At 40.0% G+C, this 15,170-nt stretch overlaps 2 protein-coding genes across 5 annotated transcripts in view; one reads left to right on the top strand and one right to left on the bottom strand.

Moving 5' to 3' along the window:
* pknox2 (pbx/knotted 1 homeobox 2) overlaps nt 1–3,277 on the bottom strand; it is a 105,048-nt gene extending 101,771 nt beyond the window's left edge. For 2 of the 4 annotated variants that reach the window (XM_004567451.3, XM_004567452.3), the window contains exon 1: nt 3,211–3,277. The gene's annotated coding sequence lies outside the window, so the exon portion shown is untranslated. Of the gene's footprint in view, nt 1–2,844; nt 2,871–3,210 lie in introns of those variants that run through there. The other 2 variants (XM_076888921.1, XM_012923623.4) reach the window with 2 other exon arrangements.
* A 3,322-nt stretch (nt 3,278–6,599) lies between these two features.
* Nucleotides 6,600–15,170, top strand: tmem218 (transmembrane protein 218). Its single transcript, XM_004567450.2, has 3 exons — nt 6,600–7,026; nt 8,902–9,004; nt 14,718–15,170. The coding sequence occupies exons 1-3, from the start codon at nt 6,917–6,919 to the stop codon at nt 14,850–14,852; spliced, it is 348 nt and encodes a 115-aa protein (XP_004567507.1). The 5' UTR covers nt 6,600–6,916; the 3' UTR covers nt 14,853–15,170.

Below are 15,170 nucleotides of genomic sequence, written 5' to 3'. Positions count from 1 at the left end.
TTACTATGGGGTTATATACCACTATTCAGACTACATCATTTATTTATTGTTATTAAAGTAAAATGTTTTAATCGCTTTTTCTGCCTCACACTCTTTTCATTGTTGAGCGTTTAGATTAAAATACATTTCAGCAGTACTGTATGCCGTTACTGCCTGATTCCCTTTTTAAATTAAATTACAGTTCTAATCAACATGCCTATTCATTATAGTTTGTTTATGTCTTTCCAGAAACAAAGTCTGTAATGTTGACACTATATGGAGAATCGCTAAATTTGCCTGCTGTTCCTCTTGAAGCATAAATCAAGCCAATCCATCTCTCTCCGAAGCCCACTCCCCGGTGGCTTACTTAGAGCCGTGCCAGCACAGCACTGGCTGCGGAATGAGCATGGGTAAGCATGCAAGGGCTGTCCTTAACCTGTGCTATCTGACGATATAAAAAGGTCTCTGCCTCCTCCTGAGAGCAATAGGGATCAAGCAGGCTTAGTGGGCATGACCTACGAGGGCCCAGACAGGACCAAAACATGCAGCGCAACACAATTGTCTAAAGAACTGCCGCGCTATCGAACATGAGAAAACTAGACTACATCACTTTCCTCATGGGCCAGAACAGGAGCTATATTCACTTCGCTGAGGATACCCAGCAGACTAAAACCCTATGAATAATTCAAAACATCCGCTGTTTTTCCAGCCTGATTTTAAAAAGCCGGGCCCTCAAAAAAAACAACAAATTAGATATTTCACAATTTGATTGCTAGAAAAAAGACTCCTGCAAAGTAAGCCCTATTAGTCTTACAAGAAACCCTGTGAAAAAAAGAGAAAGAAAGGAAAAAGACTGTCTCCAAAAATGATTCCACTGGCACCATGCAGGGAGGAATTAGCAGCAAAGGCGAAGAAAATGACAAGACATTCGCTCATGGTTTAATTTCCTCAATTGCTTTATGGCCATACATAAATGCTTAAATTGGTTTGTAACATATGCTCTCCTCGCTCTGTTTACTTCCTTCATTTAGTGTGACTGACTCACTTTATTAGTGATTATCCCCCAAAAAGCTGTAGGAATGCACAGCATCACATCTCATCATGTAATTTACCCATATAGTAAGAATGGGAATATGCAAATGGTGCCGGAGTATTGTGCAGCCCTAAATGTGCCCCTGGGCTGCTTGTCCAATGACACAAATCATCAATTAAGATCTCAGCAGGGTTTGGTGGATAAACTAAATTGGCATTATCGCCTTTTGACAATATGTAGAGCTGCGTGGGGTACATAACAACAAAGAACAAACATCTCTGAGGGTGACTAGTGATGCGTATCAACTCGTGTGCTTGCGTATTTGTGTACGCCGTCTCGATCCATTCGCAGGTAAATCATCTACTGACAAAGGGTGATTTGAACGGTGTAAAAGGTAAAAGGGCTTCTCTTGCTCTTTTAACAGCAATTCCCAGAACAACAGCAGTATCTTACAAAGTGTTTACTTTCACAGTGGGTGCAAATTTAGCCCCTCGTGGGATTTCATGCTCAGCATTTTGCACCTGGTGAATGTGTCTGACAAAGGGACCTAAAGTGGTCCAAATCGCCATCGTGATTTCTCAGGGAAGCAGATGATTAGTAAACAAATGGTTCAGGCATATTTAATTAAGCTAATGTACTCTTGATGTTCACACTATGGCCTTAGTTATTAGGCCCTCAGTTAGCTTTGTATAGCCAGAGCATTTTACCACTGAGAGAAAACAACTGTGTCAGTTGTCAGTTTAAATTTTATATCAAGAAAAGCGTTTCTGTTTTTAAGTCACATGTGTTTATCAAATCTGCGCCTGCCTATATGAAATACTGCCCAAAGGAACACAGGAGTTGGCTGAATTTGACTCAAAAAAACTACTAAGACAGAGCAAAAGACCAGCAAATCTGGGCCTCTCTAACTCAAGGATGTAAGTCAAATCATACAGGCTAGCAGTGCTGAAAACTAGCTGTCTCGCAGACAGTGTTTTGTGCCAGTCAAACAAGCTCTACGGTGAGCAAAACCGTCATTCAAGCAATTGTGGAATAAACAAGTCATCTGAAATAGAAAGTGGTGAGCGGCACACAAAGAGGGCCAGTGTTCAGACTAGGGAGGTTTTTGCAGGGCTGGGTAGGCTGAGTGTAAACTTTAGAGCTCACTTCAGTCAAACATTGATTGAGAAAATAAGAAGTCAAACATGCCCCTATATGAGGACAACTTAAATTACTACATGTAATATTTTAGCTTTATATATTGTTTGTTTTACTTTAAAATACTGCTGCTACACTAATTTCACTGAAAAGCTTGGGTACTTTTGTAAGTCATCAGCAAAAAAATGTAATTTTAAAGGTAACTATAGTTCACTTTTTTCAGTTTGAGATTGAAAAACATGCAACCATCTATTTTTCCTGCAAACCAAAATAATTACACACGCAAAACTCACGAGCATTAAGAAAAATAATAATAAAATTCAGTGAATTACATCAAATTGCAAGTGTGCTACATGACACCCCCCATTTACACCTCACCTAACTCGGTCAGTCAAAATAAAAGCCTTTTTAACAGCGCAACAACGAAACTTCAACATCAAGAAAATTGCATTACATTACAACACAACACGCCTTTTGCACGTTACAGACACGCCGTAAAATGAAGTGTTAATTTGCGATTAATTAGAATGGGATGAGGCGTTCCGAAGCTTTTTGACAAAGAAATCAAAGCAAACAGAACGCCAGCTTCCTGCACGTTTTACTGCTTTTATTCTCTTTAAACTATTACATTTGCACTAAAACATCCGCTTTATACATTTAAAAAAAATCTGAGATAACCGCATCACAAACATTACCGCGACAATTTCAAAAATCCAAATGCCGCATCAAGCAAAGGAAAAAAAATCCACTGGTCTTTGAGTCCAGCACAAAAATGCTTCTCCTCTCCTTTCCCTCTCTCTTTTTTCACCCCCTCCTCTAGGCCCCCTCCCTTCCCTCAGTCTCTCGCTCTCTCTTTTTTTTTTCTTTCTCCCTCCCTCACTCTCTCTCTGTCTCTCTTTCCCTCCCTATCTCTCTCTCCCTCACTCTGGCCTGGCTGGCTGTCTGACTGTATGAATAATGTCCTGCCTTTTGTAATGAAGGGGGGGAAAGGGGGAAAAAGGACGCTGGAGTGCTGAAGCCCTGCTCCCATGCACTGACATTGAAAATGAATGACAGCTTACCTGCATGCCAATCTTCATCAGACTGACACTGGGCTGACAGCACAGCCTATACTCCTCCACACAGTCGCTGACGTCAGTCATGTCAGGCCCCTCCCACCTCCATCTTCATCTCCGCTCCCCGTTTTCCCAACACCGGGCTGCTGATGCCTTCCAGTGTCCATGGGAAATACCGCAATCAGGTGTAGGGCTCCAAACACACGAAACCTCCAAGAAGAGCGCATTGACATTTGCGGTCGAGTTAGGGTGGTGGAACTCGTTTAGAACAATCACAGTAACCACAACAGCAAACAACAGTTCATTTCAATAAAAAAATCTAAAGAATTTAGTTGATTTTGAATCAAGAGAATCAGTCTGGACCAGCTTAAAACGCAAAAATGTGAACATTTAAATGACATTTTCAAATGATTTAATATATGAACACATTCATTGAGCTCGGGCGGACTCTGTTATAAACCTGAAAAGTAAAGTGACTTACATCTGTTCGGTCATCCTCTTTGCTTTCGGTCTTTATACAAACATAATGTGACAGCCTTTGTCAGGAAAGTGTGTCCAGTTACAGGCAAGCTTGAACCTTTTTAGTATAAGAAACCTAATTCACTGCGTGTTGATTTCCTGCTGTTCTAATCCCTACAGGAATCCCCAGTTTTATATTCACTTCATTGGCTGCCCGTGCATTTTAGGATCCATTTTAAGCTGCTTTTATTTGTCTTTAAGTGTTTGTCAAATGCTGCCCCTCTGTATCTCTCTGAGCGTCTTCATCCATACATAACTTCCCGGTCCCTCAGGTCGGCAGACCAGCTCCTCCTGAGCGTGCCCAGGACAAATCGTAAGCTCAGAGGGGATCGGGCGTTTGCTGTGGCAGCACCAAAATTGTGGAATGAGTTGCCTTTACATGTTAGACAGGCACCTTCATTATCTGTTTTTAAATCACGTCTTAAAACTTATCTATTTACCTCGGCTTTCAGCACAGCAGGACTTGTTGATGTCTCTTAATATGTTTCTAATTAATTATATTATTTTTAATTTTAAGATATTCTATATGTAATTTAAACTGTTTTCTCTTTGTTTTATATTTGTAGCACTTTGGCCAACATTGTTGGATGTAAAGTGCGTTATAAATAAAGATGCTATGCTATGCTACAGCTGTGGGTAGCTGCTTCAATGTTAAATGTCTCAGTTGTAGTCACCACAGCTCCACTTATCCTCGTTCTTTTTGTTATATCCTCACTTGTTCAGGTTTACCACTGATTACAGTTCTTCGTTCAAACAGAAAAGACCTGAGTTTAGACCTTCTTTATCGGGAATGTTCAAGCACTCCTGAATTTGGACATAGAACCCCTAAAAAATGTTCTGTTATCATTGTCTAATTTTGCATTTATATTCCCACCTGGTCTGCTGGAGACAGTGCAGGTTATAACAAGCACAGATTTAGATATCCAGTGTTCTTAATGTCATGATGTTACAGTGCACTCATACATGCTTCAACATCAACAGTGTGGATTTTTATTAATAGATTTGTGTTATTTTGACAGAAAGAAGATGAAGAGGTCATTCCACGACACCACTCACTTGTGAAGATTGAAAACACACATTACCTAAATATGTAAACATGCAAGGAAAAGTGTAAATTGTCCTGATAAAACAGGGTCATTACCATCAAAAATGTTAATGTAGGCTAGATTGTTAGAGTCTATTAGCTAATTTTAGCTTTCTGAGCCTTAGGTATGCTGGTATATATGCATGTGCTTTATCAATTTCCTATTTCTGTTCTGGTGAAATCGGGGTGCAGTGTTTGTTTACAGCAAAGCAGACCTCTAGACAGAGAGAAAACAGCTAAGAGTGAATATGTAGTGAAAGCCAACAAAAGTTACAAAGCCATGGTAGCTTCTGCTTTGCTCACACTCATTAATAATGATTTCACATTCTAAATAGAACATATTAATTGATACGAACTGAATAGGGTTCCCATCGCTAAACATGGCTTGAACAGGATGGATGCCATTACAAATCTATTCTCCACTCTTGGATCAGGGGACCTGATATCATGTGTCCTGCAGAATAAATGAAGGGTTTGCATGAATTTGGAAACTTTAGTGTAAAATAAACTCTACCAACTCCAGGTGTATGGGGTGGCAGAGTGATGTTTTTTTTTTAATGTTTTAATTTTAATTGCAATTTAATTGAAGTAAACTGAACTGCCTGTACGTGGTTAAGAGACTGAAAAAAGAGAGTGACAAAAGGCTGTGCATGTTTCTTCTCATATCTGCTTTGTATAGTTCTTTAATGTACCGTGGTCATTTCTGGTCAACAATTGAACACAATTGAGTCTTTGCCTTCAGTTTGCCCGCTATAAGACTGGTGTTTCATATGGAAAACTGTGATTATTCATTCCAACTAATTGGGTTGCTTTGAAGGTAATATTGTAATGTGCATTCCTTTGAACTGAGGGTTGTAAAGGGGAAAAGGACAGCAGCGCATGTTTACAAACAGAATATTCCGTTAATATTAATTGCAAGGAAGTCTGTGCATGTTATTATGATAGGGGGCTGAGCCCCCTTCAAGGTCTAATCCCAGAATCGCCCCTTCCTGGACACTTTGATACAATCAGGAGTTGCTTTAATCTGTTTGATTGCAGTGAAAGTGTAGAAAAGATCAAATCGCCCGATGGAAAGTCAGGCAGGCACAGGCAAAACACAAAGAGCGGTTTAAACTGCTCTAAAAAAAATGTAAATATCTAATAAGGCGACATATTCATAATTTCTCTCACACACGCGCGCTAGAATGCACATGCCTTTGAATCGCGGACCTGGCTAGCCCCCTGTTGGTCACCATGAATATTACCCATGATAAATCTTAGCTCGGAGTGCACGTGAGACATTCAGTCACTACTATTAATACACTTTGTAGATCAAGGAGCAGAATATTGTTACGAATAAAAACAGGAGTTTAAAATACGGCGGGATACTTTATGGACACGTGTGATAATCCCTTGAATTAAATGTGTTTTGTGCAAGACTGAATAATACTAATACTCCTTTGGGCTTACTCTGGGGATACCTTCAGATAAGTATTCATACAAGACTTTATGAGTGTTTCAAACACCGCCGGTTCATAAACTTTAAGGAAATCTACCTCAGTGAGCCGAACCTAACATAAGGCGCTGAAACGTGGCCTGGCTATAATGCAAGGACCTGGCTGTAAAATGGGACCCTTCCTCGGAATAAATGGGGTAAAGTTCGACATTCGCATAAGAAGGCTCTACTTCTTCTCTGGTGTTGTGTGGCAGCTTCACAGTGGGGCTTAACGCTTAAGTAACGACGCATTTGATTGGTTAGTCGTCTGGCTCATTTACCCAATTACATTACAGTTTGTTGTTACCAGGAAGCAGATGAAGCCATAGAGAAGGCTTAACCGATGCTAAGAAAAAAAATAAAAGGCTTAACCGATGCTCGGCTCGTTTTTATGTGAGAAATGGCGAGTTAGCTGGCAACATTAGTTCGCAACTGTGTCGGCCTGATATTTTAAAGCCTTCTGTCTCAGCGCTAGTAGAGACAGCGAACTTACTTGTAAGGCAGTGTCTCGACTACCTTTAGCTGCTGCAGCTGTCGGCACAGCGTTGTTAAGTGTACAATTAGCATTTTTCATAAATACAAAGGATTGGGCGTTCGGTGTGATGAGTTAGCTCCCTTAAAAACGTTGCTTTAAAATGGCAAATACTGTCCTTGAAGTCGGTACCGGCGTTTTCGTTATTGTGGCGGTCTGGATTGTTGCTCTTGTGTTTGGGATTTTGCTGCTGAGAGCGCCAGGGTCCGCAAAGTGAGTGGCATAACAGCACACACACAGGCTTAACTCTGATGGAATATAGGAATATTTATAACGAAAAGCCGGGATAACATTTATCTCAATGGGCGCCGCATTTCCTTGAAATGCGCGCCACTTGTCTCATAGCTGGGCTTCAGTGCACCTAGGAGATAACACGTTGTAACCACTAATGAGGCTTCCTTGTAAATTCGGCATACTTTTGCATCACACAGTAACCACAGTGTAATCCCAAAAAATGTCTTCTGCTTTCCGCTGCTCCCTTTAGGGACCTGCAGCGGGTTATCTGGCTCCATTTCAGCCTTTCCCTACCATCCTCCTCTGTCTTTCAGTCCTCTTTCACTACATGCATGAAGCCGAAGATCTTTTTTTTTGTCCTGCCTGACAGCTCCATCTGAAACATCCTTCATCCAGTTTATCCACTGTCCCTCCACTGTACATGTCCCAACATTGTCAGGCGTGCCTTTCTAACTTTGTCCGTCCTGGTCACTCCTAAAAAAAAAACCTCAGCATCTTCAACTCTTTCACCATCTGTTCTGCCTCCTGTCATTTTGTTAGCACTGGCGTCTCTACAGCCAGATGTATGTGATGTATAGCAGGTCTACACCTACACCCCTCCAGGCTCTTTTCCACCTGTTCTCTACTCTCACTTTAGATTACAATGTCTTCTGTAAACATCATAGTCCATAGAAACCCCTGCCTGACCTCGTCTGTCGGCTTGTCCTACACCAATGCAGACAAGAAGGGGCTCAGACCCATCTGTAATCCCTATAATACCTGTAATACATGTCCTGCACCACCCTCACATACCTCTCTGTCACTCTTGACGTCCTCATGCAGTACCACAGTTCCTCTCTTGGAACCCTATTATATCATTTCTATAGATCTAAAAAAAAAAAAAAAACACGGTGCAACTCCTGATTGTCTCTATACATTTACTCCCCCCCCCCCCCCCTTCAATGAAGCAGCTCATCCTTCATGACTACTCCTACTTCAATATACTCTGGGCCTTGCATTCCTTTCACCTGGTCTCTTGCACACACAATATATCTACCTTATGTCTCTCTATTCTGTTAGCCACTTTACCAGTCATTGTCCCCAAATTTATAGTTCGTAGAGTCATTTCCAGATTTCTGTCTTTCCTTTTTCTGCCTCCTAAGTGCCCTATTATACCTGCTTTTTGGTCCCTGGAGAAAAGCACCGTATGTTAATGTTGACTTAATGCGTTAATGCCATTATTAGTTCACTGACTTGCGGCCACGTCCCACCCCCGTCAGCTGGGTTAAAATTACAAAAATTATAATGTCTCAAATATCATTAAGGGCTGGAGCTGGGTGTTTGAGAGGAGGCGAGGGACAGAGGAGGTGTTAAGTGCTCAAAAACAATCTAATTAACACCAAGGGAAGGGATTTTTGCACAGTCACCATGAGACATGCTGAGACATTGTTTTGCTTTATAGGCTACTCAGTGAGACCAGCAAAAATCAACTTTTCCATCAAAGTTTTAACAAAACACACGCTGCGTCACTGGTTGAGTGCTGCAGCGATACACCTTGCACTCCCTGCTGATTAACATTTGTGCAATTACTCAACATTGGACCATTATACCACTAAAGTCAGTAAAATTTGAACTCCTGTAACACCAAACACTGTGCAATTACAGTAAAGTTTAAATGTGTGAAACATGGTGCTATTTACTTGATTGGAAAGTTAACAACTTTTGAAAACCACAATAAAGGCTGCCATTGTTTAGATTGCTATTGGCTATGATGACATTAGCCCCAGGTAACCCTGCATGCCTTACAGATCATTAACTCAGTAGTGGAGACCTCATCCTCAATCCTCTGTCTTTGAATCCCATGTGTCTTCTCAGGTTAGGAGTTCTTCCTGTTTTCCTCTTGGCTCTCACGATCACTTTGGTGTTGGTGTTTTTCCCCCGCAGCCCAGAGACACCTCTGCCTTTCAAAGATATAGAGGTGAGCTTAATTCACTAATCACAGACACGTTAACATAATATTAAAGAGTGTGTCAGTGTCTGTATCTTTGTTTATTGGGTAACTCAACTCGACTCCAAGTCTCATGTGCCACCTGGAATAATAATTAGTATGATTTTGCTCATCATTTTGTTCACTAGTTTTTACTGTAAATCTGCTGCAAAATCGATGTCAGGAAAACACAGAACACGATACCATTTATTGAAAATGTATTCATTAAAACAAAAACACATTTGCTATTATTATAAAACCTAGCTAGGGATGCATTGATTGATCAGTCACAGATCAGTACTGCAGTTATCCACCATACTGAACAATATTCATCTCAGTGGCTTCCCGTGACGTAAATATTGCTGATTTTCACCAATAATATTTCACCAGTAGCTGAATTTGAGGCTATGAGTTGAGGGCATCTTTAAAGAGTTTAAGCAGAATTGAATCCTGCAACATGACACTGACCTAAAACATACCAGTAAATCCACCAAGAACTGGTTGAAAACTAAGAAATTGAGAGTCCTGGGGTGGCATTGTAAAGACCTATTAATTGTTGAGATGACTATTGAGAGTCTGCCACCACTGATGGTATTCTGCTATATTGCAGACTGATGTCAGAGACTGCTGGATGACTACAAAAAGCGTCTCTGAAGTTATTTTAGCCCAAGTCAAAGGGGGAAAACTGGCTATTAAGTGGTGGGGTAACCCTTTCCTCAGTTAGAACATAAAACAAGGTTCATTTTTGTTGTTTAGCTGTGATTAAAGCACTTTTCCCCCAGAGATAAATAAAAACAAGATTAGATATTAACATGTAAACCTTTTTAAATAAAGCGCTGAATGTTCACTGAGGTATCCAAATGTTTTCACATTGATGTATTTCAGCTGGCCAGTGTAATGTCGTATAAAAACTTGCATGTCTTCTCACACAGAGATTGCAGTTTTTGAAAACACATGGTATGGAAAGAGTGACACACATGTAAGAATATTTTGCAGACAAGTAAACTGGTAACAAAGATGGTGAAGAGGTGAATCACATTGCCCTAGAGCAAATAAGAAAGAGCCAGTCATTGGTGGCCATGACAAATGGTTTAAATGAACAGCTTATGTTGTTATAACCCACACTTATGCACTATAAATTTATAGTTTGGCAATAAAGCCACTGACAGCACTCTTTACACTACACCATATATATTTGAGTGCTTATGATATTGTGGGCTAGGCTAGACATTCAATAGTTCTGTATTTTTTAAATTTTTTTTTAGTATCCCTCAACTGTAAAAGGCTGATACTGCTGTAACCCTGCTAGGTGGGCAGTGTGGACAAGCAAATTTGTAAATGTGATAACTTGAGAACAAAGTGACGTAGGATTTTCAAACTAATAACAGAGGTAGATCTACTAGGAGGCTGCTCAGTTTCAGTTAGCCTGCCAGAGTATGGTTTGCTTGTTTTTGTTTAGTTTTTGTTATTAAAAAATGTTTGCTTCTGGTTTGGTTTTAATAGTTCAGTACAATTCAGTTCAGAAAATCAGTACAGTTATTACAAAAAACTCTGTATAATGGCTTTTTTCGAGCAGTTGACTCACAGTCTTATAGACATCAGCAGTCGCAATAAACACATCCATCAATTCCTTTTTTAATTTTTAATTTTATTTTACTTCCTTTTCCAAGTTCACAGAATTTTTTGTTTTAATTTTTTTAAGAATCTATTTTTTTATTTTAGTTATTTAAAATCCTTTGTTTCAACATCTAGTTTTAGTTTTATTTTAGTTTTAGTTAATCATAATAGAAAGTTGTGGCTCAGAGAGTCTGATTGCTGTAAGCATGGAAGTAGTGAGGTGACACTCATACGTAATACTGCATAATGCCTGCACTGTCACAGACAGAAGGCAACGTGACTAAAAGAGCCCCTGATCAGTAGGTTCATCCACACCTGGTTCAGTCGGAGTCAGATTTATTAAGAGAACAATGCATGCAGGTATGTGTACATGTGTTGTAGAAATCAGATGTACTTTTTTTTTTAAATAAATAAGGTCCCAGAACTTTACAATTGGTGTGTCCCTACTTGTGTTTCCTGCTTAATGACAACATAATGTAGTTCATTTAGAAATGATGGGGGTCTGCGATGTCATCAGTCTTGATGTAAGGCCATGTGGCATTCATTTCCAGCCAATATATTGGGTGCAGAGGGAAAAATGAGGATTTAGAGCCCACAAATTAACAGCAAGCTTTAGCTGAATGTTTATCTCATGTTCAATACATTATGTTATTTATTCAGTTAATTATAGTGCCTGCAATCCTAATTCTCAAAGACAATTTTATCATAGACGGTGTTATTATGTAGAAAGGTGAGTTATATTTAGTTCTAAATGGCAAAGCTCTGATCATGCAGGGTTGTAAAGTAAAGCATTCGCTACATTCATTTGTACTAATTAAAGATCTACGTTCTACTTAGCTTTAAGATGCAGTGAGTGTATATAAACAGCCGATGCAGAATGAAAGCTTAATTTTACTGTAATGTAAGGCAGTATCTGCACAACACTGTATGCCTGTAAATAGTGTCAGTGTGTGCACTTCTGTGCATGTGCTTGTCGTAAAAGGCCTGGTCTGCTTTATCTTAGACCAGCAGCAACACAGAACAAACACTCCCCCATGCTGCCTCGGGGTCGTGCCAATAAGCCGGCTAGATCTGCCAAGCAAGCTGCCACCCCATAGAAATAGCAGAGCGGAGCAGCATTCTGGCCAGCTCATGTTTTATATCCTTTGTGCAAAGGCAGATACCAGACCAACAACAGAGAGAGGGGGAGGCAGCAAAATCAGACTTCCTGGATTTCTGTACAAGGTTTCCAAATAAAATGAACCTATGCTGACTAATTATCACACACAGGTTTTCTTACTTCTCAAGTCATTATTGAGACGCACATTATTTCCCATGATTTGAGATAAAGATTTTTAAAAAATCAAGTCCTAAAAAGGGTTCTCTCATCATCATTTTTACAAAAACCTCAAAACAGAAAGATGCCACCAGAATTCAAATATTATAATAGCAAGACGCAAATTGCTTAAAGAAAAGAAAAGAAGAAAAAGAGGCGTGAAGAACGTCTTCATCTCCGTTCTTTGGAGTATGTAGTAACACCTGTAGAAAACAGATCATCTACCCTCCCCCGTAGGATCCAAAACGGTATTTAAATGAAGGCAGATATGCATGTTAAGGTAATAAATTGATCTACTGGGCACAGTTAGTGACTTTTTGTGTTTGTATCATGTTGTGATGTACACTCATTTTTAGCTAATACACACAAAGACACACAAAACTTTGTAACCTATCTGCAAGCAGAAAGATAAGTGAGAGAAAAGAATGTCTAGCCTCCTGTTAAAGAAAAGTAAAATATCATAGTGCCAATTAGGCCAGTCTTAGAGCAGGAGTGGGGGTGGTTTGTACCACACCCCATAGTTCTCCCACCTCCCCCACCGCCTGCATGCTCACACTGTGCGTCCTGTGGCACATTAATAAAACATGGGCCGCTTTTTGGGCTCCTGCTTGCTGCGTAATTGGCAAATTAAAAAGTGAGATGTGTTAAATGCACCTATAAGAAACAGCATACATCAACCCCACCTCATGCACACCAGTGGGTTTACACGCGTGCACACACACACACGCACACACCTTCTCTCATTTCACAGCAGACTCTGTGAAATCCTGTTTAAGACTGCAGTAGAATTGCAGCTCTCCTCCCATTATTTAGCTTAAGGGCGTTTTCTCCGTTTGTCTTCTTGTATTCATGATCCAAATTATAACATGCAGCCATTAATGACGTGCTGATGAATCTTTTTGATGGCAAATTTTAAAAATCCAAACTTCCCCTTATCCACGAAACAGCATCATCAGTGTGGCAGACGTGTTGTTTTTCTGAGCCCTGCATCTTGCTCGCTTCACATCTCTTAATTGACATGTTGCTTGGGTGAGCTGCAGTGCTGTGTTGTTGGTGTCCCTGCTGATCATCTGTCTAGATAGGGAACAGCAGGATTCCAAAATAAAGAGAAGCCCGAATCAGCATTAAGTTGTGTGAGAGCGAAACAACAAACATGTTTTCAATCACAGCTTATTCCGTGAACAAACATAGCATCAGAGGTTTGATGACCAATTCTCGGCCAGTGGTTTAAAGTGACATGACCCTTCCAGCATGTTCAACCTATTCCACCTATTGAACTGATTTTCTTGTTATGCTATCTGGGATCATTTTTCTATGTGTAAGATAATAACGGGCTGTGTGGCTGGATAAGTTCTAAATGTGCACAGGACTTCTTTTAATGAGAGTCTCTAAGCTTATATAATGGCAGCTTTGTAACAGCAGGGACTCAGAGACAGCATTTAATATGAAAAAGTGCAGCTGGTTGTTGTGCAGTCTGTTAAAGGAGGTCAATTTACCACAGACACCCGTGCATTACATCAAATTAATTATTGCACTAAAAGTGTCAGATAGTGAACTATTAGTATGGGGGAAATGATCGTTTCCAAATGCAAAGAGAAACAAGAGTACAGCAGGGATTTTTTGTCTACTGTTTGAACCCAAAAGTGGCTGAACCCATAGAAGGTCACACTATATCACACTTTATACTGAATACTGTACTACCTGCTGCCTTTAATAGCCAGCCAGTGGTGAACACTGTGAACACACAAAGTGTTCACCACTGTGAGTGAGCGTAGGCCAGAGCCAGCAAGAAATAGATCTGTCTCTATGCCTGCGAGTCACAGCCTGCATCATGGTTTTCTCCCATCTGCCATATAACGAACTAAACTGAATGTTCACCAACACCAAATTAACTAGAAAGAGATCTTTGAATACTATATGTATTTATAGCATCACAGTTAACCAAATGTTTCAGGCTTGTCTGAGTTATGGAGTGATGTAGTTGTCAGAAAAGGCTTTACTGTTCAAGGATCTCATTGTTGTTTCCATGGATGCTTTTAACAAATAGGGCTTGACAGATACTAATAAACTTCAAGTCATTTTTTCAGCACTTCTTCATAAAGAGAGACTAAAAGCTATTGTGGAGCCATATTTGCTCTGTATATGAAGGGAAAATGTATAGCATATGGAGCAGTGGTTTGTGCTTAGTAAGACTAGAAAAGCACCATACAAATGCTAGTCCATCCCACTCCTTTGATACAGGTGCTCTTGATTATTGCTCATCGTTCTTCATGTCACTGCTTACAACACTCATCAAACTTGTCTGAAGTAGGTGAAAGCACAGATTGTGCCAGAATATGCAATGCAATCTGAATTTGGGGGGAAAAATGTGAAAATTGCAAAAAATAAATAAATCCAGCACCGATTTGGGGAATTCAGCGATTTCCGGCCACCTGAAGCCAAATCAAACTGTGTTTCCTGTCAAATGCTCAATTTTGCTCTGCCTCCAAAGTTGACAGCAGTCATGAGGTTGTTGGTAAAGAAAGCCAGGTTAAGCTTAACTCGACAAAAAGAAATCCAGATAATGTTTTACTATCCATAGAACAATTTAAGAAATGTTAAATGAGTGACCTTCTAAAGTTGATTTCTCACTGAGAAATTTGCACTTGAGCCTTTATGAAAGCCCTGCCATGACATCTAGTGGCTAATAGAGGAACTTTATGTATAACCCTGTGTTTTCCATACACTAGAAACTACAAACTTCTAATGGATTTACTTTATTTTGCTCTGTAGATAGTGGACACCTTGTTCATCGGCCGCTACGTGCTTCTGGCTGTGGTGAGCACCATCTTTCTGGTGGCATTCTTTGTGCTGCTTCCCTTTCATTTCCTGGAACCCGTGTATGCCAAGCCCTTAAAAACACACTAGAGTTGGCGCCTGAATCACAGGCTGATTTACCCAGTCTGACAAGTCCTGAAGACCCCAGCCTGCCTTCACAATAGATTGTGGAACACATGTGAATGGAAGATCCAGTTTTGTCTTAGCACTGCTGTTTGTGTCTTCATGATTTTGTATACAACAATATAAATTGATATATTTGGGTCAAGTTTTCATATTTTGTATCACTTAGCACAAGTAATGACCACATCCTTTAAATTTTGATGCATGTATGGAACAAGCCAGTAATTCTTTGTCATTCAACTTTTTCATCCAACAATAAATAAATAATTAAGTATGTGATTATGA

Source organism: Maylandia zebra, linkage group LG10 (assembly GCF_041146795.1).
Source record: "Maylandia zebra isolate NMK-2024a linkage group LG10, Mzebra_GT3a, whole genome shotgun sequence".
Lineage (NCBI taxonomy): Eukaryota > Metazoa > Chordata > Actinopteri > Cichliformes > Cichlidae > Maylandia > Maylandia zebra.
This window is presented reverse-complemented; position numbering and strand designations above follow the sequence as displayed.

Excerpts from the sequence above, each read along its gene's own strand:
- tmem218 (XM_004567450.2), top strand. The coding sequence starts at position 6,917 with ATGGCAAATACTGTCCTTGAAGTCGGTACCGGCGTTTTCGTTATTGTG. Across the intron at positions 7,027-8,901 it reads AGAGCGCCAGGGTCCGCAAA|GTTAGGAGTTCTTCCTGTTT; the intron begins GTGAGTGGCATA and ends GTGTCTTCTCAG. Across the intron at positions 9,005-14,717 it reads TGCCTTTCAAAGATATAGAG|ATAGTGGACACCTTGTTCAT; the intron begins GTGAGCTTAATT and ends TTTGCTCTGTAG.